Below are 27,305 nucleotides of genomic sequence, written 5' to 3' on the forward strand. Positions count from 1 at the left end.
AAAAAAATCTGATAAAAATCAACATCCACTTATGAAAAATAACTCTCAGTAAAATGGGTATAAAAGGAACATGCTTCAACATAAGAAAGACCATATATGACAAACCCATAGCTAACATCATACTCAATGGTAAAAAATAGAAAGCTTTTCTTCTAAGACCAGAAAAAAGACAAAGAAAACCACTCTCACCACTTCTTTCAATATCACACTGGAAGTCCTAGCAATAACAATTAGGCAAGAAAAATACAAAAAGGGTGAAAGAAAGAAAGAAAGATTGATTAAAGGTATCCAAATTGGAAAGGAAGAAGTAAAATTGTCACTATTTGCAGGTGACAAGATTCTTCACATAGAAAACTCTAGAGACTCCACCAAAAAAACCATTAGAACTAATAAATGAATTCAGTAAAGTTACAGGTTACAAATTTAACATATATAAATCAGTTGCTTTCAGAAAGAGAAATTAAGAACAGGAGGAGCTTTCAGAAAGATCAGTTGTATTTCTAGACATTAATAAGGAGCTTTCAGAAAGAGAAATTAAGAAAACAATCTCATATACAATGGCATCAAAAAGAATTAAATATTTAGGAATAAGTGTAACCAATGAGGTGAAAAACCTGTACTCTGAAAACTAGAAAACAGTGATGAAAGAAATTAAAGATCACACAAATAAATAGAAATATATCTCATATTCAAAGATTGGAAGAATTAATGTTAAAATGTCCATACTACCCAAAGAGATCTACCAATTCAATTCAATCTCCATCAAAATACCAATAGCATTTTTCACAGAACCAGAATAAATAATCCTAAAATCTGTATGGAACCATGAAAGACCCCAACCACCAAAGCAATCTTGAGAAAGAAGAACAAAGCTAGAAGCATCACAGTTCCTGACTACAAACTATACTACAAATTTATTGTAATCAAAACAGTATGGTACTGGCAAAAAAACATACACATAGATCAATGGAACAGAATAGAGAACCCAGAAATAAACCTACAATTATATGGCCAGTTTAACTATGACAAAGGAGGCAAGAATATACAATGTGGAAAAGACATTGGTGTTGGGAAAACTGGACATCTACATGCAGAAAAATGAAACTGGACCATTATCTTATACCCTGTACAAAAATAAATTCAAAACAGATTAAAGACCTGAATGTAAAACCTGAAACCATGAAACTCCTTGAAGAAAACACAGGCAGTAAACTCTTTGATGTTAGCCTCACACAATATTTTTTTTGGACCAGTCTTCTCAGGTAAGTACAAATGTGAAAAGTACAAAAGCTACAAATGTGATGATATCAAACCAAAAAGGTTTTGTACAGTGAAGGAAAACCACTAACAAAACAAAAAGGCAAGCTACTAAATGGGAGAGGTTATTTGCAAATCATATATCTAATAAGAAGTAATATGCAAAATAAAATAAATAATTCACACAACTTACTATCAAAAACCAAAAATTCTGATTAAACAATAGGCAAAGAACCTGACAGATACTTTTCCAAAGACATAATAATAATAACTAAAATAAAATAAAGACATGCAGATGGCCATTAGGCCCATGAAAAGATTTTCAGTAGCACCCATCATCAGGGAAATGCAAATTAAAACCAAAATGAGATATCGCCTCACATCTGTCAGACTGGCAATTATCAAAAAAACAAAAATAAGTGTTGGTGAGGATGACAAGAAAAGGGAACTCTGGTACTCTGCTAGTAGGAACATAAATGAGTGCAGCCACTATGGAAAACAGTATGGAGACTCCCCGCAAAATTAAAAATAGAACTGCCATCCAATCCAGCAATCCTCCTGAATTGAAGGAGATGAAATGAAGGAAATAAAACCACCAGTGAAAGAGGTGCATACACCCCCCACATTCACGGCAACATTATTTACAAGAGCCGAGATATGGAAGCAACCTAAGTGTCTATCAGTAGGTGAATGGATAAAGAAAATAACACAAATAGATATATATACGGAGAGAATGAAATCTTGCTGATTTTGACAATACGGATGGACCCAAAGGGTATGATGCTAAATGAAATGTCAAACACAGAATGGATAAATACCATGCAATTTCACTTATATGTGGAATCTGAAAAACTAGACAAACAAAACAGAAATATTCATTGACATAGGAAACAAACTGTTGGCTCCCAGAAGACCGGGGGTAGCAAAATAGATGAAGGGGATTAAGAGTTATAAACTTCCAATTATAAAGTAAATAAATCACGGGGATGTAACACACAGAATAGAGAATACAGACAATAATATTGTAATAACTTGTATGGTGACAGATGGGGCTCATTTTGTAATGTATGTGCACCTGAAACTAATAGGATATTGTATGTCAATTACACTTCAATTTTAAAAAAGAAAAAGAAAATAACTATGTGGTTCGGGCCAGGGGAGAGGACAGCAGCCATGTGCGAGAGGGCAAGAAATCCTGCCTGTTCCAGTCTCTCCTGCCTCCTCTCCCAGGAACAAAAAGCTTAGGCAAAGAACATTCTTACCCTCAAGGAACTGGTGAAACTCACTGCAACTAGGGGAAGGGAGAAGGACAAAAGCCTTATTGCTGGAGGCGGATCAGAACACCATGAGGCCTAGTGACACAGTGGACCACCAGGGACTTCCCCACTCTCCTGCAGGGTGAAACCTACATGCCTGAATAACAAGTAACAGAACTTCTGAGAGGGACAGGAGAGAAGTACCAGATGACTTTCTCTGAGGCAAGAAGGGAAGACCTAAATTGCAGGGCTGGGTGGAGGAAGAAACCTCAACTCTGAACACAAGGTATCACAAGAGGAATTTGAAGACTGTGGTGCTCTGAGGGTAACCATAGCAACAACAAACCTCAAACCCAGCCCCATTGCTGACTAGATGAACTCCCCCTACACACACACACACACACACACACACACACACACACGGCCATAAGGTGTGCCATCTCCAGGGATAAACACCACCTCAGTCTCTATGAACTACGCAACATTTCTGGCTTTCAACAAAAATTATGAGGCAGAAAAATTCCAAGACACAAAGTGATCATCAGAACCAGACTCAGATAGGACAGGGATGCTGGAATCCTCTGACGAGGAATTTAAAGTAGCTATGACCAATATGTTAAAGGCTCTAGCAGAAAAAGTGGACAACATGGGCAATCAGGTCATTTCAGCAGGGAGATGGAAGCTCTAAGAGCCAAATGGAAATGTAGAAATTTAAAAATACAGAAATAGAGATAAAGAATGCTCGGGATGGTGGTCTCATGAGTAACCCTCTCTCTGCTGAGGGAAGAGTCAGTTAACTGGAGGTAGGTCACTAAAAGTTACCCAAACTGAAACACAAAGAGTAAAAAAGTGAAAACAAAGGAACAGAACATCCAAGAGCTGTGAGACAATATCAAGCAGTGGGACATACACATAACTGGAACTCCAGAAGAGAGAAGACATGTTTGAAGAAATATCTGAAGAACTACTGGCTCAGAATTTCCCAAAATGAATGACAGACACCAAACCACAGATCTAAGAAACTCAGAGAACACCAAGTAGGAGAAATAAAAAAACAAAACAAAACCCAGGGATAATTTAGCTAATAGTTCTGTACCAATGTTATCTTCCTCATTTTGATAATTGTACCCTGGCTGTATAAAATGTTGACATTAGGGGAAGCTGGGGAAAGGGTTTATAGCGGAACCCTGTGCTATTTTTGCAACTCTCTGGTAATTCTAAAGTATTTCAAAATAAAAGGTTTTGAAAATGGCTTTACTGTCAGGTACTACATTGAGAATGTACTTGTAATGCCTAGAACGGAATGTTTATTTAGCTTTTGTTTTGCTTTTACTAATTTATTTTAAAAACTGGGGGAGGGTAACATCCCTTTTCTTATTGAAGTATAATAGACACAAAATGTTGTTATTTTCAGGTACATCATAGTGATTCAACAAGTCTATACATTACCCTATCCTCACAAGTGTAGCTCCCATCTGTCACCATACAATGCTATTAAAATAGCATTGATGATATTCCCTATGCCATACCTTTCATCCCCAGGACTTACTCATTCCATAACTGGAAGCCTGTACCTCCCACTCCCCTTTACTGATTTTCCCGCCACCATGCCTCCCGACCCGAAACACACACACACCAACCTCCCCTCTGGCAAGCACTTGGGAGTTTAAATCAGATTTGTGGTCTGTCCCAGGAACCCAAGTAATATTTACTGTATTACTTCTATGGAAAATCTCCTCTAATCCAAACACCTAATTTCCAATGGAACTCAAGAGGAGAGGAGATTTGTAAGGTGATGATTTTTTTTAAAGATTTTATTTATTTATTTGAGACAGAGAGAAGGAGAAAAAGAGAGATCAAGAGAATGAATAGGAGGAGGGGCAAAGGGAGAAGTAGACTCCCTGCAGAGCAGGAAGCAGGATGGGGGACCCTGGGATCATGCCCCGAGCAGAAGGCAGATGCTTAACGGAGTGAGCCACCCAGGTGCCCTGCATACCTAGGATTTTAAATGCACAAGTATTCCAAAAGGTTTAAAGCAATTTCTTTGATACATACTAATTGTGAAGTGTCTACAACTAGAAGGGAGCTGAAAGCTGAATGGGGCATGGTTCCGGCCCTCTGGGGGTTCACTGCACATAAGGGGGAAAAGAGAGTCAGGAGGCCAGGTCTACCTCCCCACCCCCTCACCGTGCATGCAGAGAGGGGATGGGGTTGGATCTGCTGGAGTCAGACTTTTAGGCTCCTGCAGCTGGCTAACAGGAAAGACCGCTCTGGCAGCTGCAACCGTTGCTAGAAGTTGCCAGTGAAGGTGGGCTGAGTCTAAAGGAAGAGCTATAAAACCGGATGGAGAGGGCACATGCGGGACGCCGCGCTGGGCAGAACGAGCAGGAACTTCAGCCGAAAGAATGAGAACAGGTTTCAGAGAAGAACATCTTACGGGATGGGGGACGCTGGGTGGAGAGGTTGGGAACCTGGGTCTTTCTGGCGAAGGAACAGGCACAGGGAAGCTGTGTCAGGGCAGGCGCAAGAGAATGAGGATCCAGGAGCAGGGTGAGAAGGGCAGGAGGGAGCAGGAGGAAGTGAAGTTGGAAAGATAAGCTGGGATCCGATTGTGGAGTCCTCCAAGACTACCTAGGCAAGGCAATATGTGCTGGAGACAGTAGTAAAAAGGCAAAAGGCACCTGGTTGGCTCCATCAGTTGAAGTGTCCCACCCTTGATTTCAGCTCCGGTCATGATCTGGGGGACCCGGGATCAAGCCCCGTGTCAGGCTCCCGGCTCTGCAGGGACTATGCTGGAGATTTGTCTCTCCTTCCCCCCACCCCCACATCTCCCCCTGCTCACTCACTCTCTTTCTCTCTTTGAAATAAATAATCTTTTAAAAAAAAAAAAAAAAGTAAACCCTGTCTTTTAAAGAACAGACAAGCATGTCGATACAGCTCAACAGCTTTCAGCGAGCTGTTTTGAACTGAATATTCACTCCTCTCTCAAACCCTTTTCCATAAAGCTGTAATGATTCTGAGAAGAAACGCATGTCTGAGCAGTTTAAATAAAGCTTTTTGTGCTCAAGGCTCCTAGAGGCTGTCGTTCTGCCCTCAGCTGGGTGAAGGATTTGTCTTTGGCAGCTTCTGCCTGGGTCTCCGTCTGCTCATCTCCCCCAGGAGCTCATGTTTTTCCTCTCTTCCTGTTAAAACTTCTTCCCAATCTTATGGAACTCACTAGTGTAGGACCTCCCCACAAGGGTATCTGCACACCTTTGAACGTGTTTTTAAAAGGTGTCCCCACCTCATTCCGGCACCTAAGGCGGGTGTGCGTTGGGTCAGAGACTATCAGTGGTGAGACGTGGCATGGTGTGGAGCCAAGACAGGAAGCGCTGGATTCTTGGCCCTGACACCCACCAGAGGGGTGACCTTGATGTGAGAGAGATAATGAGCATGTCTATCTGTCTGGTGGGAGAGGGGATTAAATAAACCGATGTGTGTGAACTGTCAGAAATAGTGCCCAGCGCACAGACGGAAGAGCAGCTGGGATAAGCCATGGCAATCCCCATCTCTGACCACAGGACCTCCAAGACATTGGAGAATTGGAGAATTGTTTGAGCACTTGGGAACCACTGCAAGCAGAAGGAGGAGGAGGGCTCTTTGAGACCCAAGAGCTGAGCTCACTGCCTCCTGGGAGGGACCCACCTCCTAACTCCAGATCCAGACGATCCTTGCAGAGCTAAACTCCTAGGCTCAGCCCTCAGGGCCCTTGCGAAGTCCACCCCTAGCGATTCTCAGATCCTGCACGCTGACCAGGCTGGTCTCCATGCTAACCCTATACCCCAATCCTATTCTGGAGGCAGTCAGCTTTCTGGTACCCCCGTCCTTGCTGCCTCCTTCCCTCTCCAGGAACCCCTTCTCAGCTTTAGAGACCAGTTCAGGTCGAGCCTCCTCTGACATCTTCCCTGACCATCTGGCTTGCACCCAGCCACCAATTCCGAAGCCCACAGCACGAAAAGTACCCCCCACTGAACCCTCAGTCACCCAAAGTCGTGTCTGCCCATGTACATAATCAGGTCCTTCAAGCCTGAGACCTAGCACTAGCCTCCTTTCCCAACCCCCAAAACAGGTGGGGACACCCTACACAAATAACAGGGGTCCTGTCCATGCATGTTGATTATGCCTTGGTGCAAGACCTCACCCGCAACTCTAAAAGGGGATAAACTAGAGGTCTGGTTAGAAAACAACAAAAACTACAGCTCCTTTCTGCAAACATCGCTTCCTTCCCGAAGGGGCTGAGCAGGCCAAAGTCTGAGCAACAGCTGTGGCCACACATTCCTGTGAAAGGGCTCCAGCCTGGGTCTCCCCGTCCCCATCACCCCCCCCCCATCCTTCCACGTTGTGTGAGGCCCCTATTCAGACCCTCTCATCACTGAGCCTTGGCACCCTCTCCTGCTAAAGCCAATGTCCATCCTAGACATCCCCCACTTTCACAAGTGCCCCTGTAGCCTGTTCTTAACAGGAAACAAGGCAGGAGAACAGTGACAACCTCAATTTCTGAAAAAATCCCCTGGGAACAAAACTGCTTTGCACGAGCACAATGAAAATACACCAAAAAGGCAGACTTGCCAGCTTCTGCAGTGCTGTGACAAAATACCCTGTACACACAGGATGTATGTCAAACACAGGTTCCATTAGTCTCAGCACACCGAAGGTCAACCGAGCCGACCCTCAGCTAAGGTGCCGGACTGCACAGCTCCCCCTCATTCCGCCGCCCTCCCCCTTCACCTTTCCCTCCGTCCTCTCAGCCTTGGAGGTGGGACTTACTACCTAGTTTGTAGGTCTCCACGCCAAATGAAAATGTAAGTTCCCCTGTTTCAAAATTACTGAGAATTTCAAAATGTTCTACAACAGCAGAGCATTCACTCTACGATGGGGCTCTCCCACTCGCCCTGGTGAGAGCTGGACTCCTGCCCACCAGCTGAGTTCTAGGCTGGGACACCTTCTCTCCCACCATCACCGCAGGGATTCCCTCTTCAAAGGGTAGCCTCAAACCATTTATGCGCACTTAAGCCTTTTATCTCTGATTTCAGAATAAAAAGCATTTCTCCCTCCTTAAAGGACCTTAAAGCATCAGCAAACAAAGGCTGAGGAGATCTGAGGTAGGAAGTGTATGAATAGAAGGGACAGGGTGACAGAGGAACCCAATATTCTGCAGGCCTACTCAGAACTTAAAAGGGAGCCAACGAGGTCACTCCAGCGCACCGCAGGGGGAGATGTGGTCATAAGCTCCAACACCCTCACTGCCCTGGAGATGCTGGCAGAGAACCAAGGCCCAACTCACGACCTAAAGTCTTGCTGTCCCACCTGCCAGCCCCTCTCCCCACACCCCAAAACAGGTCAGAGCCACCCACTGTGCAGAATCCCCCTCCCACTCCCACCCCAGCTCTCCCCTATTTCTGCACCAAGATCCCCAGAAGTGGCCAGAAATGCATCCAAATGCCTGCCTTCCCTTTTCAACCCCCCAGTCACAAAGTTGCCAGCAAAGAAGCATATCACTGACATGTGTGCTGAGGAAAGAACCCACTTCCTGTCCTCACGGCCCCAAGCCCCTTGCTCTCCAAGTACCCAGGACCTAGAAATGGATTTGACTTGTCCAAAAGAGCATTAGCAAAGGGGTCACAGGACATCCCTTAGAGGTTATAGTGAGACACAATGGAAGTCTAAAACTCAGTCTTCACTTCTTGCCTTAGTTTTCTCTCCCAGAAAGCATGAGGTGCTGGTCATTGAGCATAGGTCAGGAATTACGATAGAAGAGCTACTAAGGTCTTATAACGATTTCTATGCCCCTAGCTTTAAATGCATCTCAGGGTGTCCTCAAGACCTTCACTTTCTTGCAGATCATGGCTTGGGTCCACCCCCACCCCCAAAGCAACTCTGTTAGTATCTGACCCACTCTGGCCACCGCTAAGGTGCAGAAGCTGGAGGAGGGTGGCAGAGAAGCAACCCCGTGGAGACAGGAGACACAAATGCCTCATGTAGATTCATGTTCTCAGATACTTGGATTGTAAAAGAGGAATGATTTGGAAGGCGAAATTGTCTCATGGAACCATGTCAAATTTATGTCCAAGAGTCTACTGAAAAATAGGAAACCAAAGCCAAAAGTTATGCCACTTGGAGGTAAATACTGAAGGAAGAGCTAAACCACAAACATAAAGATTTTCTGTTCACTTGAGGAAATAAACATTTAGGCATCCTACAGTACAGGATTTGATCCCATTTTCCTACTCTAAATTCTTTTCCCAGATAGCTGGAAAAAGTAAAAAGAAAAAAATCGTGCTCTTATGTAAGAAGCCAAAGCAAAAATCGATGCCAACAGAACATCGAGGGAAGGGAAGAGGGAGGCTTGTGCCATTCCCTCTGTCTTAGAGACGGAAAATTACTACATTAATATAGATAATAGATTGTCATCGATGTGGTGTTCTCCCTCTGCAAGCTTCATGCCACCCGAGGAAGTGGCCACAGTCAGTCCACACGTGATAATCTACCGGAACTTCTCCTTTTTATAGAGGAAGATCCCAAAGGGTTGGTGGCATGTCCTGGTCACCCAGCAGAGCAGGTGGCAGAGTACCCTTCCGCGATGGCTGCTTGGCAAAGATAAGAAGACGCTTAAGCTGTGCTTTGCTTTTTGCAGAGGGTTGGGGGGTGGGGGATAAAGCCTCGGAGGACATTAAGTCAAGCCTCTGAGGACCGATGAGGAAACCGAGTCTCCGTGGGGCTTCGGGGTCTTGGTCAGAGTCACACAGCTCCCTGTCATGTCGTCATGCCACCTGCCTCACAGTCAGCTTTAAGCTTTGTGGAACTATTATCACCTGGAAGCATTCCATATGCTTTTATTATTATTTCCTGAAACACAAAGAATCCCCATTCTCGCTCCAGGTTCAGCCAATCAGTTGCCATTCCAGGAAAACAGCTGACTAGACTTTCACCAACGCTGGGAGAAGGCTGGATCTGCCTGCCACCAGAGGCTGTGGGCCGTACTCGGAAGCAGCCCGGGGTAACCAGGAGAGCAGCGTCTCTGACAGAAAACCAGCCACCTCTCTGAGCAAAGGAACGCAGGCCCCAAAGGCCTATGTCACTGCTGAGTGAGGACAACAGGCCTGGTGTACTAAGATACTCTACGCAGGAAAGCAGACAGATTTCAAACATGAATGCAGATGAAAAAAATCACAAGGGCAGACATTCCAAATTGCAGGCTTTGAATTGTAATCAAGTTCTTTTTTTTTTTTAAAGATTTTATTTATTTATTTGACAGAGAGAGATCACAAGTAGGCAGAGAGGCAGGCAGAGAGAGAGAGGAGGAAGCAGGCTCCCTGCTGAGCAGAGAGCCCGATGCGGGACTCGATCCCAGGACCCGGAGATCATGACCTGAGCCGAAGGCAGCGGCCTAACCCACTGAGCCACCCAGGCGCCCCAAGTTCTTTTGAAAACGCTTTGTGTGGGGGCAATTCCCATAGCATATTCAGGGTGAGTGGTAGCCAGGATTCGTTTTTTAAGGATGTTTAATGGCCTTCCCCGTGGGTCAGCTATTATATAAGATACTCTATGTGGAAAGCTTTCATAAACTCTGAAGCACAATAAAATGGGACGCAGCAGCATCATGATGTTTCGAGCTCCCCTAAGTGCTGACCATGTGCTTACAGTTGCAAGCTGCCGATATGCTGGGTGTCTTTAATACCTCGTATACATGAGGAACAACAACAACAAATCTCGACAACCAGAATTTTGATCTTGTACAAGATTTCTTTGCCTGGCTCGAGGCATATGAAAAATAATTCTCTACCAAAATTGTATGAGGTATGGTTCACATATAAAGTGGAAAAAAACTGGAAGATGGGGAAGTGTCCGAAAAGAAGAGGCATAAATGGCAGCAAGAGCTTTTTGATAGGACTAAACAGAGTCCATCTGGCCTGTAGGCTGATGAGAGAATGGTTATATAGCCAAAGCTGGGAGCAGGGTGACAAGGACGCAGCCACACGTCTGGGAAGTTGAAGTAGATTCTCTCCAGAAAGAGGCGGAAGAGCTGGCTGCCCTCGAACGGTATTTCCACTCCCAAATTATTAGTTGATTTTTGCCCCGGTAACAAGGGAAAAGCTGGTAAGAGGATACTAATTCATCTTCCAAGGAATGAGACGAGGCCACTTTCTTCCCAAATTAGACACAAACACAAACTAATAGTTTCTGTGCCCATGAAAGAAGCTGATCTGTTCATCTTACTAGTGTTCATGCCATCTGGCAGCCTGTACAATGTAACCTAGTGGAAGGATGTGGACTCTGGAATCAGACTTCACAGGTTCAAATCCTGGCTCTGTCACTCGCTAACTGAGCGACCTTAGGTCATTTACGCGATTAACCTGACCCTCAGTTTCCTCATCCCCTAACAGGGTCATTAAGGAGGAAAAGGGAATCGGTAAGTATACAGTTCCTCCAACAGTGTCTGGCAGATAATGTTCACAACCGCTCTGGCGTTCATGGGCTGATAACCAGGCCTGACCCCTAGGAGAAGGGCCCAGGGAAGAGATCTGTTAAAACCGCCTATCAAGGGGTGCCTGGGTGGCTCAGTAGGTTAAAGCCTCTGCCTTTGGCTCAGGTCATGATCTCAGGGTTCTGGGATCGAGCCCCACATCAGGCTCTCTGCTCAGCGGGGAGCCTGCTTCCTCCTGCCTCTCTGCCTACTTGTTATCTCTGTCAAATAAAAAAAATAAAATCTTTAAAAAAAAAAAAAAGCCTATGAAGCTCCATTGGAGTTTCAATGGCTTTTGTTTATGTTTGGTTTACTTTTCTTTCTTTCTTTTTAATTTTTTTTTTTTATTTGTTTGACAGGCAGAGATCACAAGTAGGTGGAAAGGCAGGCAGAGAGAGAGGAGGAAGTAGGCTCCCTGCCGAGCAGAGAGCCTGATGTGGGGCTTGATCCCAGGACTCTGGGATCATGACCTGAGCCGAAGGCAGAGGCTTAACCCACTGAGCCACCCAGGTGCCCCTCTTTCTTTCTTTTTTTTTTTTTCATTAATGAAAGCAAGAACTTCTGCCTTTTCCTACCAGGGAGCAATGAACCTGACCTTTCAATAGGCGTGATTTTCATGAGGAAGTAAGTAGAACGGATATTTCTGAGAAATAAGACTCCATGCCATATACCTTTACGGTCGCTCCCATAACACTTTCTACCCGCCATGCCCAAAGCCAGCTGCCAGCCTGCTGCAGCGGGGACTGGCCAGGGCGCCTGGACCCTGGTGCCTCCCCACCCCCACTCTCACAGTCACCAACCTTCTATGAAATCCGAGGCCGAGTAGGGGCGCCGATTCGGGTTGCCCTCCGCAGGGCTGTTCAGGGTCTCCAGGGCCGACTCCACGGCTTCCACCAGCTCATCCCGCTTGTCCTTCCTAACGGGCTTCTCCTCGGGGTGCCGAGTCAGGCCGGTCTCCAGCTGGTACACCTTCTGCAGCGTGAAGCTGTCGAAAGGCACGGCGGCGTACTCCGTCGCCAGCTTGACGCCGGCGTGCACCTCCGCCCTGTCCACCTGCGAGCGCAGGAAGGCCAGCAGGTCCGCCTGGGTTTTCTCGGGAGGCCCCGGCTCTAGCCGCAGGCCCGCCGCGTCGCTGGGGTGAGACTGCGCGCTCCTGAGCCGCTCGCCGCGCTCCTGCAGCTCCTGCTTGAGCTGTGCGACCTGCCGCTTGAGGCTGCTGATGTAGTGGCGGTGCTGCTCCTCCCGCTCCTGCAGGGCCGCCTGGTACCCCTCCTTCCCCGTGGGGCCGTTGGCCCGGGGCAGCCCCAGCCGCTCCTCGTCCCCCTTCGGGGTGCAGGCCAGCATGTAGAGCACGGACACGGCACAGCAGAGCAGCACGAGCAAAACCACCACGCGAGAGACCCACGCCAGCAGCCCCCGGCGAAGCATCGTCACTCAGCAATCAGCCATGCAGCCGCAGCCGGCCACATTCCAGAAGGCCAGGGCCCCGCCGAAGGGCGTCCCTGGACTAGACCGCGGGGAGCACGAGTCTGGGGCCCCCCAGGCTGCTTTCATCCATTTCTCTCTACAGTGTGTCTGGTCCCTTGAGGTCGACCACCACGGGGAGCACTTTTCCTGCTTGGAAAGGATGACTTTCTAGGCAGAAGCAGCCGGTCCGGTGAAACCTGCAGGCGGCCACCTTCATTCCCATCATAGCCTTCCAGAGGTGCAGCAGACCACAAAGAAGGGACCTGGGAAGACACCAAACGGCAATGACACTTAATCAAGACAGTAACACCCTTACGTTCACCGTGGCAAGGGATATTCAATAGGCCTCCCAGGAGTCTTACAGAAAATGTTTATGACAGGGGATTAAATACTGTTACCCATTTCTAAATCAGGACACCCATATGTTCGTGCAGGGCTGTGCACATAAAAAACAAAGGATACAGGAAAAAGAGCTGAACGAAAGATGGCAAAATGGGAGTTTCCTCTGCAAGCATTAATGGTGACTTTCCGGCTTCTCTACATCTTTCTCTGTCTTATAAATTTCCCACAACGGCACATATCATTTTGATGGTTAGAAGGGAAAAAGCAAAATTTCAAGGAAGCTGACACTGCAGGCAGGGGCTTCTCCAGCCAGGCCCGCCCAGCAGCAAGGGATGAGAAAGCAGAGGCTTACGTGAGCTCACCTGTGCACCCTCACTGAGGCCAGGGCTGGGACACGACTCAGAATGGTCTTCCAACTTTCTAATGAGGCAGGGGGGTAGCTTCAAATATGCAAATAACACATGTGGACGATAACATAATCAGATGGGGTCCAGAGGCAGTTGGAACTTGAACACCAGGAATGAGGAGTTTACCACAAAAAGGGATGCGGTTGGGAGAACGGAGACCAGAAATACTTGTTTTGTCAGGACCCCAATCCCAGGCATGTCTCTGTCTCCTGGGTCCTGCCTGATCATCAGGAATACCCAGATGGATCGCAGAGCCTTTCATTCAAACTCCAAACCCCTTGTAACACACGAGAAGCCAACCTAACCCGCCTTCTTCATTTGCCCCCGGCTCCTTCCTCCCTCCTCCACCCACCACGGACACCTCAGAGCACGCTCCTTCAATGTCCTCCCCTCCCCTCACTCCCCCTTCTTGTCTCCCCTACCCTTCTGAGCCAGAAAGCAGAAAGAATTAACAATAAATGGAAAACAGAGCAAACAAAGTTTCTTGCTTAGGGAGATTTTTTATATAACTTCTCTTAAAGCAAGCTCCCTGAGGGTACTATGTCCTGACCATTCCCACAATAACCAAATTTCCAGAGTCTTCATCCAACCCAGAAAATCCAGATTCTGGGCCAATAATCATCTCACTTACTGGTAGTCTGCTGTCTCATTTACTGACTGGAAGGAGGACTTCTGTCAATTAGCAACTTCAGGACCCCTGGGAGAAGAAAGAGCTGCTCCTTCTAGCATTCTCTCTATGTTGAAAATATAGTCAACGATAATGGGCTCATTGACTTTATCTGATATGCACCTGCCATGTCTAAAGCATACAGAGATCCTCTTCCATTATCCTGGTGATGTGCCTCTTACAGATACCATTACCAAAATAGTTTATTTCTCAATTTTCCTTAAAAATTCAATTCCAATATTCCCCTTAGCCCAAGGAGTCTCTCTGCTATAATTTAGAACAATACATAGTTATTAGTGCTAAGTTTAAAGTGCATGTTTAGCTCTGGAAGCCCATTCCGTCTGATGAAAATCTTGGGATTTGTGTAATTACTATAATTCTGTGATTAAAAACATCTCAGCTTTGGTATTCAGGCACCTTGCTGGTTTTAATGAAATCTCTCAGATGAACTCATTATATCCAAGTATTAAATTACCAGTGAAAACATGTTATCACGTTATTCTACCATTTTAAAGACTTTTACTTTAAATGGGTTGTCATTAAAGACAAAATAAGCAAATCAAAAACAAAAATGGAACATTCAACATTACTTATTGTGCCACAGAAACAAAGGGTGTGATCTTTCTAACAGATTTTGTTTAATGGAATAATTGTTACATTTGCATAATAAATTAAAATCATGTTGTTTAATGAAGCAATATATTAAAGCTATGGATGGCTAAAGAAATTTAAAACTGTAATTATTTTGTTCTGTTCCATAAGTCTCTTCAACATCTCGTCCAGCTTTTGCAATTCACTAGTATAAATTTCAAAGTTACTTGATATTCCATTCTTCGGGATATAAAAGGAGAAAAAAACAGATCTTAGGAAGAAATGACTCTTTACAAGAGCTAAGAAAAAGCCGTAAAAAATTACAACCAAAGCGGCCATGAAGGATTTCTCCTCTTACATGTCAGGAGCAGATACTTTCTTTGACAGACAGAATGCTTTCTAACTGATCTAGCAATCTCCTCTGTAAACAAAACAGTAAAAAATGGTTAAACTCTAGAGGCTAGGACTATCTGCTTCCTAAAGCCAGGAGGCCTGTCCTTTGGCTTCTTGCTTCTATGGAGACTTTAGGGTTTCCACTTGGCAGCACAGAACATCATTCTTAAGAGCACCTGCTACTTGACCAGCTCTTCCACACACAGGAAAGAACACCTCAAGGAGATGTAACCAGACCAAACATGGAGCGAAACCTGTAGGTAAACGAGACCAAGCGCAGGGATAACAGACACCATGCAGTCTCCCCCTCTCTCTACAGAGGTGCTGGGAGAAGTAAGGGTTAACATTTATCATGTGTTCATAGACTTACAGAAGGAAAGCACCATGTAATTACCAAGGACTACTACAAGATAGAGGTGACAGTGAAAATATAGCTTTATGTGCTCAAAGCAGCATAGTGTTACTATTTTAAAAACGTAGAAAAGACACCCAGATTTTAGACTAGTTCAGTCTTTGGGGGTGGCTGGGAACAGGGGAGGCGTAGAGAGCAAGCTTGGAGGCCTGTCAATAACCAATTTTAGAACCTTTGGGAGAAGAGAGATGCACATTCCTATTTTTTTTTAATTATAGAAAATCCTTGTGTTCATCAGATTTCTTGCCATTTTCAATTTAATTTTTAAATTTCTTTTAAGATTTTATTCTCTTAGGTAATCTCTACCCAACATGGGCTTTAAACTCACACCCCAACATCAAGAGTCATGTGCTCTACCAACTGAGCCAACCACGCGCCCCTCTTGCCATTTACTTTCTAAATGTCCATCCTTACTAATTGCTCTCCTGTCAAATAAGTACTTTCCTGTCCATGGCCCAACCTCCCAAGGATGGTTCTGTGATACATCTTGCCCCAAGCACTGGATTGATTGATTAGAGTGGAGGGACTATCCAAGCACAATGGTTCTGTTGCCATTCTTGCTATCTCTGAGCAACAAAACCACAGTGTAAAGGCTTTTTCATAGTTTATAAAGGCAAGACAGTGCTGAAGAGCAATGCTTTCTAGTACCTACCCACCCAGGTTTGAGCCCATGTAAAGCAATGTTATTCTCCAAAATCTCAGAATGGAAAAGCATTCTCAGTGCAGACTGGCATCAATGGGCCAGAATAACCCTAAGAACGTCTTCCCTAGGGTATCTAGATAGGGGGTTGTTTAAGGAATCTGTAACAATTTCTGAACACATAAGGCAGAAAGTCTGAAAGACCCAGTGGACCTCTGCCAAAGGGTCCGGCAATGGATGGGTTTCTCAGATGCTAGGTGGAAGTTGTCTGACAGCTCCAACATCCTGCTGGGCTCGGGGAGCATCCAGAACACCAACCAGCCAGATCTCCAAATGACCCAGCAGGGACTCAGCAGTGGGTCAGAAGCACAGTCAGCTCCATCTAGGATACCATTATCACACTTAAAACAAATAGTTACCAAGCACCACTATGTTGAGTGCACTCCTACAAGAAGTTACAGGAGAAGACAAACCATGCACAAACTCCAGTATCAGCACGTTTATAAGCTTATAGAGTGCATAAGCCCATCTCAAATGACAGTAATATAAGCCCTCTATAGGCAAACACCATTAAAACAGACACAAAATGTTAATGCTTACCAAATGTACGTGGAAAGCAGGGGTGTTGAGAAGTATAAATGAATACATTTTAAAACGTCAAAGGTTAAAATAAATGGTAGGAATCAACATTAGTTACGATAAGATAGATGAGTGGCTATGGGCATCATTTCATCTTAGAGTGGAAGATCTTAGAGGATAAAACCAAGACAAGCCCAAGTCTGGTTCAGAGTCCAACATTTTACCCCAAATGGGGACAGTGGAAGTTAGAAGTTCTATGACTAGGACAAAAGTACCTATTCTGAGAAGTAGAAGGATGGGTGTAGGCACTTTGCTCTACAGATCCCAGTGAACATTCTGGTCACGAAATCTGTGTACCCTGAGAGAGGCCTGCCAAGATGTGTCTATTAATGGCCACAAGATCCTCATAAATCGCTAAGGATTCTAGGACAAGTCCCACAGAAGCAGCATTGTCAGGATCAGCAGTGGGCAGAAAGACAGTGGCTTCACCTCGAGACCAGGTCTGGCAGCTCAACATGTCACAATGACAGGCCTTGTGAGTGATAAAGGAAACCATTCAAGGAGTGGCCATGAATTCTGTAAGGCATCTCCAACCTATGTGCAGGCAAGAGGGCTGATGGGGGAAAAACAAGCAGGGTCTCCCGGGCCAGGAAGTGGTAGACCAAAGCCCCAGGATAGCCTTGAGAGTCTGGTCCACCCTGGCCCACACAGTCAGCTCTTGGATGGCCAGGCCACAAGGTAACCTTCAGTCAAAGGATTAGCTGTACTAACAAGAATGTAAATGGAAGTTCTATCTCTTGGATAAATATATCATCCTGGATGTGCATGGAAAAAGCATCATGCAAAGATTCTTATTCAAAGAGCTTCCAAATGCTCTCAAAAATGTATATGTGATATAAATGTATGTAACACGGCAACCTTTACTCAAGCACGTGGCTCCCTTTAGAACTCCTTCCACCTGGGGCTGACTCTCCATACAGCCTACGGTAGCGGGCTTCCAATCTGACCCTCAGCGTCGTCACCTGTGGGCTTTCATCCCACCGTGTGTTCACCTCCCACACTGTCCTGGGGATCTGAGGTCAGTGGCCGGTAGCATAGGCAAAAGTGGAGCACAATTCTGCAAAATTCAACAGAAAACAGCTAAAAGCCATTATGAGCACTGGAAAAGCCTGAAGCTCACAGTGCCTACTCTCAGTGCATTCTGTTTACAGACTTGCCTAAGTTTTTCCCATCTGCCTTCTCTTAAAGGAAATGAGCATGTACAACCAATTCCTGCAAGTGCTTTGTCGAATCCATAATCATCGGCCCCTTGTTCACAGTTCATGGAGGGTTGAGGTACTTGCAAAGAAGGGAAAATGGCCTGAAAAGGAGCACAAGAGCTCATAATCTCCCTAAACCACAACCACCTGGAAGTGTGCAAGCAGGGGTTCCCAGGTGTCACAGCGCTGTCTGGACGTGGGTTTCCTTTCCCCCATGAATCTAGTCAGCGTCGACTCTAGTGCCAAATGCTTTATCCTCAGCCATGACCCTGAGAGCAAGTGAAGAGCTAAAGCAAGGAGGCCAGAGGGTCAGCATCATCACCCAAAAATGGAGGAGGGCCGCAGCCGAGTCCCAGATGGGGACAGGGCTTCCAAGCGACGTCAACAGTCCAACACTCAGAGCAGCATCCGACTGGCCATGAGGAGTCTGAAGCATTCCTCCCTGACCTCGTCCAGCCCCGACACCAGCTACCTGGGCTGGGCCCGAGGCTCTGCCCTCACACAGACAGGGGTCTACGTTGGCTGTGGCCTCCGGCACGCCAGCAGTTCTGCCGCTTTCTTCCTCTGACCTTGGCCCTCAGGATCAGACATCTCCAAACTTAGCAAAATGAAGGCACACTCCAGGTGATAGATGATAGGTGACCTATAGATGTTAGAGAAGGATGCAAATCTACTCATTTATAAGTTCTATACACGTTTTATAGTACTGCTGTGTTATGTGCTCACAAAACAGCACTCTTAAAATAATGCAGTAGAACATTTGTTTTGTTTTCTCACCCTGATGAACCTTCCTGGGCACTCCCAGGGACCTTACTTCAGGGTGTTACTGACCTGATCATGCTTCGTTTCCACCGCCCCAGTCAATAGCGAATTCCACGGCCCAGGGCGCCTGCCTTGCTGTCCCCTTCTCAGGGTGACTTTCCTGCCTCTGGACCACACTGGCTGCATCGCAGGGTGTGCAACGCCTGCCGCCAGGCCACGTACCCACACCCACTGCCAGGCACACACTCCCCTGCCTTCCTAGACCAGACTCTCGGCCGGTCTTGAGGTCCTCCCTATAACCTGGCTCTCAGAGCAGGTTCTCCAGGGACCAGCAAGGAGCGGCTCAGAGGAATGGGGCTAATGACCTCTGTCGACAACTTCGTAGGTGAGAGATACACTTCCATCCCCTCAGCTCCGCAGTGGTCTCCTGAGAGAATCATTCTGATTCCGTTTTCCCTACTTCAAAGCAGGAAAAAAAGAAATGTGGTAGAAGAAATTAGGGTCTGCTCGTCAGAAAGTGAAGGTACAGAGTTTAATCACAACCACACATGCCCCCAAATCAGGAAACGGGTCTAAACCATTTTTGTTCTTCTCTCTTGTTTTGATTTTGGTTTTTAATTTGCTGGTGAAACTTCAAAGGGAAGAATTGATGGGGGGGTTTCCTGAGTGTGCATACATTTACTACTCGCCCTGCACCCACCCCCTACCTCGCTACCTCCAACCTGTTTCAAGAAGGGTCCTACGGGGTCAGTGAGCACAAGGGGCCACTGTGGAGCCCACAGAGTGAAAAGAGAGAAGGGTCCTAGCACAAGAAGGCATTACTCAGAGTAAGTCTAAGAATAAGTCTAATAAAGAACCTTTTCGCAGCAGGAAGGTGTCTGTGCACATATGCAGGGCTGAGTCAGCTGCCGAAACACCACAGACAGATCTGCCTGGGTCTCCGTCTCCCCCCTCGGTCCCACGGGGCCCTCTGTGGCTGGTGGAGCTGCCCAGCCCCACAAAATGAGAACCCCAGGAAACCAGGCTTCCAACACCCTTCAGTGCTCATAATTACAGCCACTTACTGAGCATTTATTTTGGGCCAGACATCACACTAAGCACTTCATAAACATTTTCTCATTTAATCCTTAAAACAATCTTATGAGCTAAGTCCTATTAACCCCCATTAAAGATAAGGAAACCGAAGCTTAGAGCAGTGAAGTCATTTGCCCAAGCTGGCAAGCGGCCAAGCCCGGTTTCAAATCCAGCTTTGTCTGGATTTGATGACGCTAAAACCTTGCTCTTACCCACTGGGCTATCCTGTTCAGCACCCTTAATAATCCCGGGCTGCTTGCTGAGACCCGTTCCTCATCGGCCCCCATCGTGTCCAATCTTTCTTGCTTCTGAACTCATTATGAACCTTCCTATTTATGAGCTTGTCCAGCCCTTTGGCTGTGGCAGTAAGCATGGTTCCTCTCCATATAATTTTTTGGCTCCCCATTTAGCTGTGGTTTGCACTTCCACATCGCTTACCAGCTCTGCAAACTCATGCTATCCCTAGAAATAACACCGGTCATGGCCATGGCCAGTAAGAGCGCTGCCCTGACCCCATGGGGGAGCCAGGAAAGAAGACATCGGCAACATTCAAGTGCCTCTGAGCAGATGCCAAGGGCTTATGCCCACATATCAAGTTGAAGACAGCTCCAATAAAAAGCACCCTAGCAAGTCGAATTTTCAATCAACTGAGAGATGTTCTTCTTTGAAAGAAGAAAAAGAGAACATCTCTCAGATGGGTAAGATGCTGGCTGGCACTGCTATGGAATTCTTTCCTGCCAAACACTGATTTCTCACTTCTTTCCACCCAAAGCATGGCAAAAGAGATGCCCATGCCATGGCCATTTACGGTGTGTCAACTAATACCCTCATGTGCAGGCCAGAGTCAGCCCCGGCATCTGTGGAGACTCAGGCAAAAGTATGCCCTCCCCTGCCCCCCATCCCAAGGAGACCACATTCCCAAGGTCACACAGCACAGCTTCCAGGGAAAAGCATGCTGTTAATTAACAAGGAGGGGACTAATTGAGAGTAAGCAATGCTCACAGCCAAGGAACTTCTGGCTGAATAACAAGCACAGAGCCCTGAGCAGATGTCAGGCAGAGCTGCTGAGTGGTAAGCATCAGCTCCGAGGTGAGGTCAGAGGTATGAACCACATCACACCAGGCCAGGAAGGCCAAGGTGGCTCTACGGTGAGATGGAGCCCACGTCAGTTATGGTGAGAGTAGCACAGAGAGGGAAACTGGACTTCTTTCTGCTAACACGATCCATGCCCCCTATCAGCAGACAGGAAAAGGAAGAGGAGGATGAGAAAAGAGGTTTACTGGGGAACAAGTGTGGCGTAGTCGGTTAAGAGCCCAAACCTTGATTTCTTTTTTTTTTTTTTAAGATTTTATTTATTTATTTGACAGAGAGAGATCACAAGTAGGCAGAGAGGCAGGCAGAGAGAGAGGAGGAAGCAGGCTCCCCGCTGAGCAGAGAGCCCGATGCGGGGCTCGATCCCAGGACCCTGAGATCATGACCCAAGCCGAAGGCGGCGGCTTAACCCACTGAGCTACCCAGGCACCCCCAAACCTTGGTTTCTGCTCAGGTCATGATCTCAGGATCATGGGATCAAGCCGTGTGTGGAGTTCCACACTGAGGATAGAACTGGCTTAAGATTCTCTCTCCCCCTCCCACTCCCCCTCAGCTCCTCCCTCACTCATGGACTACCCCTCTCTCTCTCAAATAAATTAATTTAATTTAATTTAAAAATGTTTACCAAATGCCCTTACCATATACCACCCAATGGCTTTACAACATTTGTAGACATAAAGCTCCCAGAGTAAAATAAAAGTGCTCCCCTGGGTTGTCTGTTCAGGCAGCTCTGGGACAGGGAGGGGCACCAGTGAAGAGCCCAGCAGAACCACTAAGCCCCATGCATTATCTGCTGTCTCCCCTAAACCATGTGTGAGTCGTTGATCCCTGTTCTCTGAGACGAGGAAACTGGGAACCGGGGAGGCCAGTGATCTTCCCACGCAGCTAGTGGGTCTGCACATCCCCAAACACCACCACAGTCACCTGCTTCCATCAGGCTGATGCTGTGGGGCATAGACAGAGCTATGCAATATGCAGAATTAGAGAAAACCAGCAAAGGGAGGCAATGCCTACCAGCAGGGCCACAGACAAAGAGCCAGAAGCGGAGAACACACACAGCAGGGAGAGCCCTAGAAACAGGACAAAAGAGACCTCTGAAGAGAAGCGGTCCATAGATACCAGTCTCTCAGAGTGCAAAATGGCACTCCAACCTGAAGGCAAGAGTTGGGGGAACACAGACAGGACAGTGTCCCCTCTCCAGCTCGGGCTCCCCTACGTGGGACTCTGTGCTTGAGTGCAAAGAGTGATGGCCAAAGAGCGATGACCGGGAAGCCTGTTCTCTCTGGCATATGTAGTCTTCTCACGACTGGTGTGTGCTGCCTTCTCCCTGGGCTGTCATTCTTGCCCCTGCTCCCCAGTCCTGGGCATCGGTCAGCACGATGCTGGGTGCGAGTCTGGGCCGCCTCCCATCTTGTGAAGAAAGGGCCGTGCCGGCTCTCTGCCCTCATCAGACGCTGGAAGGAGCAACTGCTGGAAACATCCTGAATCAAAAAGCTGCTGACAGCAGCTCTCATGAGTCACCTGACGTGTTCTGCTGGCATGTTCGGAGTAAGAAGGGTTAAGAAGATAACTGCTACTTTTAGTCAAGATGAAATAAACAGCCTACCACCTTTTGGTTCTCCTCTTCCCTCCCCACCTACAAGGCAGACAGCAGCACACAAATGAGGGGCTTTCTTTTAGCAAGTGGTTATTATATAACAGGACTAGAGAAAGCACGAATTGTGCAGAATTATTTTAGAAACCCCACAAAGCGAGATCGGCAAAGCCTTCTCTCTCTGTGCCATCTATCTCAATCTGGAAATAGAACCAATAATAGAGAAAAAATTAATAGGAAGAAGTCCAATATTACATAAACACAAGATGTATTTTATTTTTCACAAAAATAAAACCTTGCACTGACTGCAGGTAGATTCTGCTCCAGCCCACTGCGCCTATGAGCACCTGTTCCAGCCTTCCCTACCCCTTCTTCGGCTGCCACTCCCGGTCGCCCGTGCCAAGTCTATCTTGTAGTCAACTGTCCCTGACAGAGGGTTAACTATTATTACGGTTCTGCCTAAAAATATTTCAAGACATTTCTTCTATCAAGAAATTTATCCACAGAAGACGCTATCCTACTTCTACAGAAGCTAAACAGCATGGAGCACTTACTTAATCCAAGTTCGTTTTATAGTTTAATACTATGTAACATTCCACAAACATGATGTCTCTGTCACTCTTAACATAATCCACACTCTTTCTGCAAACTTCTGCCTTTCTGTCTATGATCCCACTCTATCTGCATCTTCCTCCAATTTCTCTGATGTTTCCTATGATGTAGGTTCTATTAATATCATACCCATTTTGCAGATAAGGACATCTAGGCAGAGGTTAGTCATTTGCATGAGTCAACTGGCAATGAAACGGCAGAACTGGGTTTCTCATCCAGGCTGTATGTCTCTGTTGTCTTTGCTCTTGAACACTATGCTACAAGGCTTCTCTAGAGCTTACTACATGCTTAACAGAGACCTGTTCACAGTAACGGGGAAAAGTAGAGAGAAGGCTGGCATGCCAATGCATGAGGCACAGTGCTGGGCTGTAAGAACGTAGGAGAGGAGCTGGGAAAAGTTTCATAGCAAAGAGTCCGGTGTAGAACAGAGTTCTCACCAGAACCCAACCATGCTGGCACCCTTATCTCACACTTCTGGCTAATCAATGCTCATTTGTTACACCACTAGTGTATGGTATCTTATAACAGGAGCCCACACAGATTACAGCCAGCACTTATATCATGACAGCGGAGGTAAACTTTACCCTATAGGTGATGGTTACCAGCCATTTAACTTTTCAGATAAGAGGGTCACAGGAGCAGAACTGAATTCTAGCAAATGCACAGTGCTGAGACGGGCTGGAGAGGGAGAGACCGGCATTAGAGAGGCCAGGTAAGAAGCCAGCCCACCTCCTCAGTGTTCCAACGAAGGCATGTGGAAGCAGCAGCAGTAAATATGGCGGGAGGGTGGATTCCAGGAGTTTTCCTTGGGTACCATCTCCAGAATACAGACACCAATCAGATGAGAGGGAGAAAGAAGTGTCCACCAAGAACGAGGCCTAGGGTTTAGCTTGAGAGACTCACAGGATAGGGCCACCATTGAAGAAACCAGCACACACAAGAGGAGATTTAGCAGAAAGACAAGCTTGGTTTTGGACCTGTGGACCCGGCACAGCTTGTGGAATGTCAGGTGTGGGGTTGGGGGCCTGTGTTAGGCGGCCTCTGCCTGCCTTCTTTGAATTACCAGAACAGGCAAATGCTGGTTCTGCCAATTCCTACACCTCGACGAGACTTCACACTTCTATTCACACTTCTATTTTGACTCTCTGAAGCACGATCTCATATCCCCTTCCAGCCTATCAGTACAGCTCAGTGGCTGAGAGGACAGGTTCTAGGGTGCAGACTAGTTGAGTCCTATAGTTACTTGGCTTCTCTTGGCCTTTGTTTCCCAAACACGGGAGCACAGGGGCCTCAGGTCCTCCTGAGAGCAAAGGAGACGGTGCATGTGAGGCGCTGGGCACAGAGCCCGGCACGAAGCTCACACGTAATCCGCGCAAGCCAAAATAAGGCTCAAACCCCCAGGTACAAGCCTGGCACTGATGTCATTTCACAGCTCAGAAAAATCAACCAAGGAGGAATAGTTGATGTTTACACAAATTTACGGCGTTGTTGTGAAGCAGGTGGAACCAGGACCTAGGGCTCCAGACTCCTGGTCTCTTGCCTCTGAACTACACTCCCAAGATTTCCGATCGAAGTAACTCTTTCACATCCCTATTGTGCCCCTAAAGCCCAGTTTGAAAAAGAAAAAAGAAAGGAAAAGAAAAGAAAAAGAAAACGGTAGTGAATCTGGAAAGTTCTCCCCAAACTGCCATTTACACCAAGTGGTAGAAAGCTCGCCAGGCTGCTGGGGGTACGAAAGGGCAATGGCATTGACGAGCTTAGCTGGCTGCATCTCTGGGCGGAGTGGAAGGGAAAAGGGTGGTTTTCTTGAGCTTCTTCAACACAGCTTGAGCCTCAGTATAACAGACTTCAGAGCTATGAACATGAGAGCACAAGCCACAAGCAAACTTCTCTGACCAGAGAACGGACCGCTTGGACCCCGGGCACAACTCAGCAGTTAGCCCCACCGAGTCACTATTAAAAGGCTGGCAGGTTCTATTTGGGAGAACTCTCAGAACTTCCTAGGATACTTTTGAAATGCAATTCTCCAGTAGCTCCAAAGGATATGGGACAATACACTAGTGTTCTGATTTCACCTGCTGGCACATTCCTGGGGTTCAACAGAAAACTTCAGACACCAAGACAAGCTGCTTCCCAAAATAAGGCTTCACAATGTCTCTGGTGAGAAGAGTTCCTGGATTCCCTCTTTTGACTGTACTTCATTATCCTGATATACAACAGCTCTCAGTTCAAAGCTGCCCAAGATGGGCGACAGGCAAAAAACCCCTCTTCCTGAAAGATAAATTGGAATATTATCCTTTTGATGACTCAGGAGAATCTGTAACAATTTCTACAGTTTCTACAACTGCGGTACATAATGTCAAAGGAGAAAAACATACACGGTTTCATTCCAGGCTATGCTGGTGGAAGATAAACCCCCACCCTGAAAGTCTGCACACTCAGTCCACACCCTCCCTGCGTTACCACAGAGTATGGGACTCTTGTAGGAAGAAATTATGTCATGAACACAAAAAATTAGTTTTCTGAAATTCTTCACTGATGTTCCAATTCGTATGAATTTTATCCACTCACTCATCAAATACATATAGAATGTTTACTGTGTGAAAGGTACCATGTCAACTATGGTAGGCCATAAAGAGGAGAGTCAATTGTCCTCACAAGGGTAATAGTCCCCTGGGAGGGACAGGTATAAAAATAACTGAGATACTAGGGCTCTGTGAGCAATGTAGAAGGAACAAATGTCGCTGTAGTTCCGAGCAGAGACAGACTGCTCTGGTTAGAAAGACCAGAGAACTTTCAGATGAAATTTTCAAGGTGAGGATTATTTATTGAGTAGGAAAGGGGACCCTGGGGAGAAACCCTAACAGACAACAGATCTAATTAAGGTTTTTGGTTTGTTTGTTTTTTTCAAGTAGGCTGGGCATGGAGACTAATACGGGCCTTGAACTCAGGACCCTGAGAAGAGTCAGAGTCCTGACTACCTGAGCCACCCAAGCACCCCTAATTAAGGTTTTTCTACTCCTACTCCAATTCCACTACTTAATTTAAAATAGGGGGGGAATTGTAAACTCTAAATATCCACCATTTTATTGATGTTGTCTAATACTTCTCTAAAATATTTTGGTCTGATTTTTTTGGTATGATTTTTTGGTCTGAGTATTTCTTAGTGTTCAACTCTTTTCATATGCCCCAGGGCATGGTGAAAAGAAATGCAATGGGCCCTGTAACCATCCTTCTTTATTGTTTTATATAGCTCCTTCTATCCAGAAAGAAGAGTTGGAATTGTTTTCTTGGCACCAAGCTAATAGGTCTCGAGATTGATATAAAAGCAATTATTCTGCGGAGTAGTGAGTCTAAGGAGGGTTCAGCTTTTAATGAACATTGCTTTATCTCTATTAAAAGCCTATAATGAGATAAGATTTTGAAGGACTTTCCTCAGCTACCGTGGGCTAACCCTGCAGATGACTGATGCCTGGCAGGTGTTTATTTCCAACCTGCTGGCTCTGTGTTACCACAGGCATAAGTGAAAACACAACACAACAAAGGGTACCTCTGTTACACATTCTACACTCTCAGTTTAAGAATCAGACAAAAGAAGCCAAAGAGAACATAAGGACATGGTCTCCACTGCAGACACATGAAAAGGTGGCATGCCAGCCCAGAGACATGGCCACTGAAAGTCACAAACAGCGCAGAACACAAACTGACCACATTGTCAGACCCCTTTTGGAAAGGGAAGCATGCCCCTCCATAGGGCACCTTTGTGTTCTTTGTCCAATTTATTTGCCAGGGCCAGAGTTTTCTTCTAGGGCACAAAATCCTCGTTGCAAAGGTGATGAAAAATATTGTCAACTTTCTTCAAACAAATGTGAAACTGCTTTGCAGAGGACAAACAGAAATACAACGGGTGGTATCATTACCGCTTTTATCTTCATTATGACTGGTGCTAAGAACTCACAGACATTTCAAAGGAATACAAGTTGAGAAAACCAAATTAGGAGGTGATAATCAGAAAAATAAATCTGTGTTTACATATGAATTGCAGTTCAGTCAAGTGTGTTCTCAGATCATTGGCACCTGCCTGCCTCTCCCCCAGCTCCTTGGTCCTCCTGCCCTTCCCCCCAGCAGAGTCCCCCACACATGGCATTCTTGGTACCAGGTGTCTTCCCTGCAGAGTCCTGCCTGGACAACCCCACTCAGCATTCCCTCCCCTCAGAGAGAGGAGGGGCAGCTGGCAGAGATAGCTCAGTGTGTGGTCCAGCTTTAAAAGATGAGCTGAGACAACCAAAGCCTTGCTCAGAAAGCCATAGTAAAAGCCTTCCTTCAGAAGGAGTTGCCAACCAGGAGCAGGGCAGCCAGCCCTGACAGGGTAGCTGAATCAGAGGAACACCCAGAGCC

At 46.3% G+C, this 27,305-nt stretch overlaps 1 protein-coding gene across 7 annotated transcripts in view; it reads right to left on the minus strand.

Moving 5' to 3' along the window:
• CSGALNACT1 (chondroitin sulfate N-acetylgalactosaminyltransferase 1) overlaps window positions 1-27,305 on the minus strand; it is a 334,333-nt gene that overhangs the window by 78,752 nt on the left and 228,276 nt on the right. For all 7 annotated transcript variants that reach the window (XM_032328782.1, XM_032328786.1, XM_032328784.1 and 4 more), the window contains one exon: window positions 11,817-12,746. In XM_032328782.1, the coding sequence (XP_032184673.1) occupies window positions 11,817-12,444 (628 nt within the window). In that variant the 5' untranslated portion in view covers window positions 12,445-12,746. The remainder of the gene's footprint in view (window positions 1-11,816; window positions 12,747-27,305) is intronic.

The sequence above is a fragment of the Mustela erminea genome, chromosome 21 (genome assembly GCF_009829155.1).
Source record: "Mustela erminea isolate mMusErm1 chromosome 21, mMusErm1.Pri, whole genome shotgun sequence".
Taxonomy (NCBI): Eukaryota; Metazoa; Chordata; class Mammalia; order Carnivora; family Mustelidae; genus Mustela; species Mustela erminea.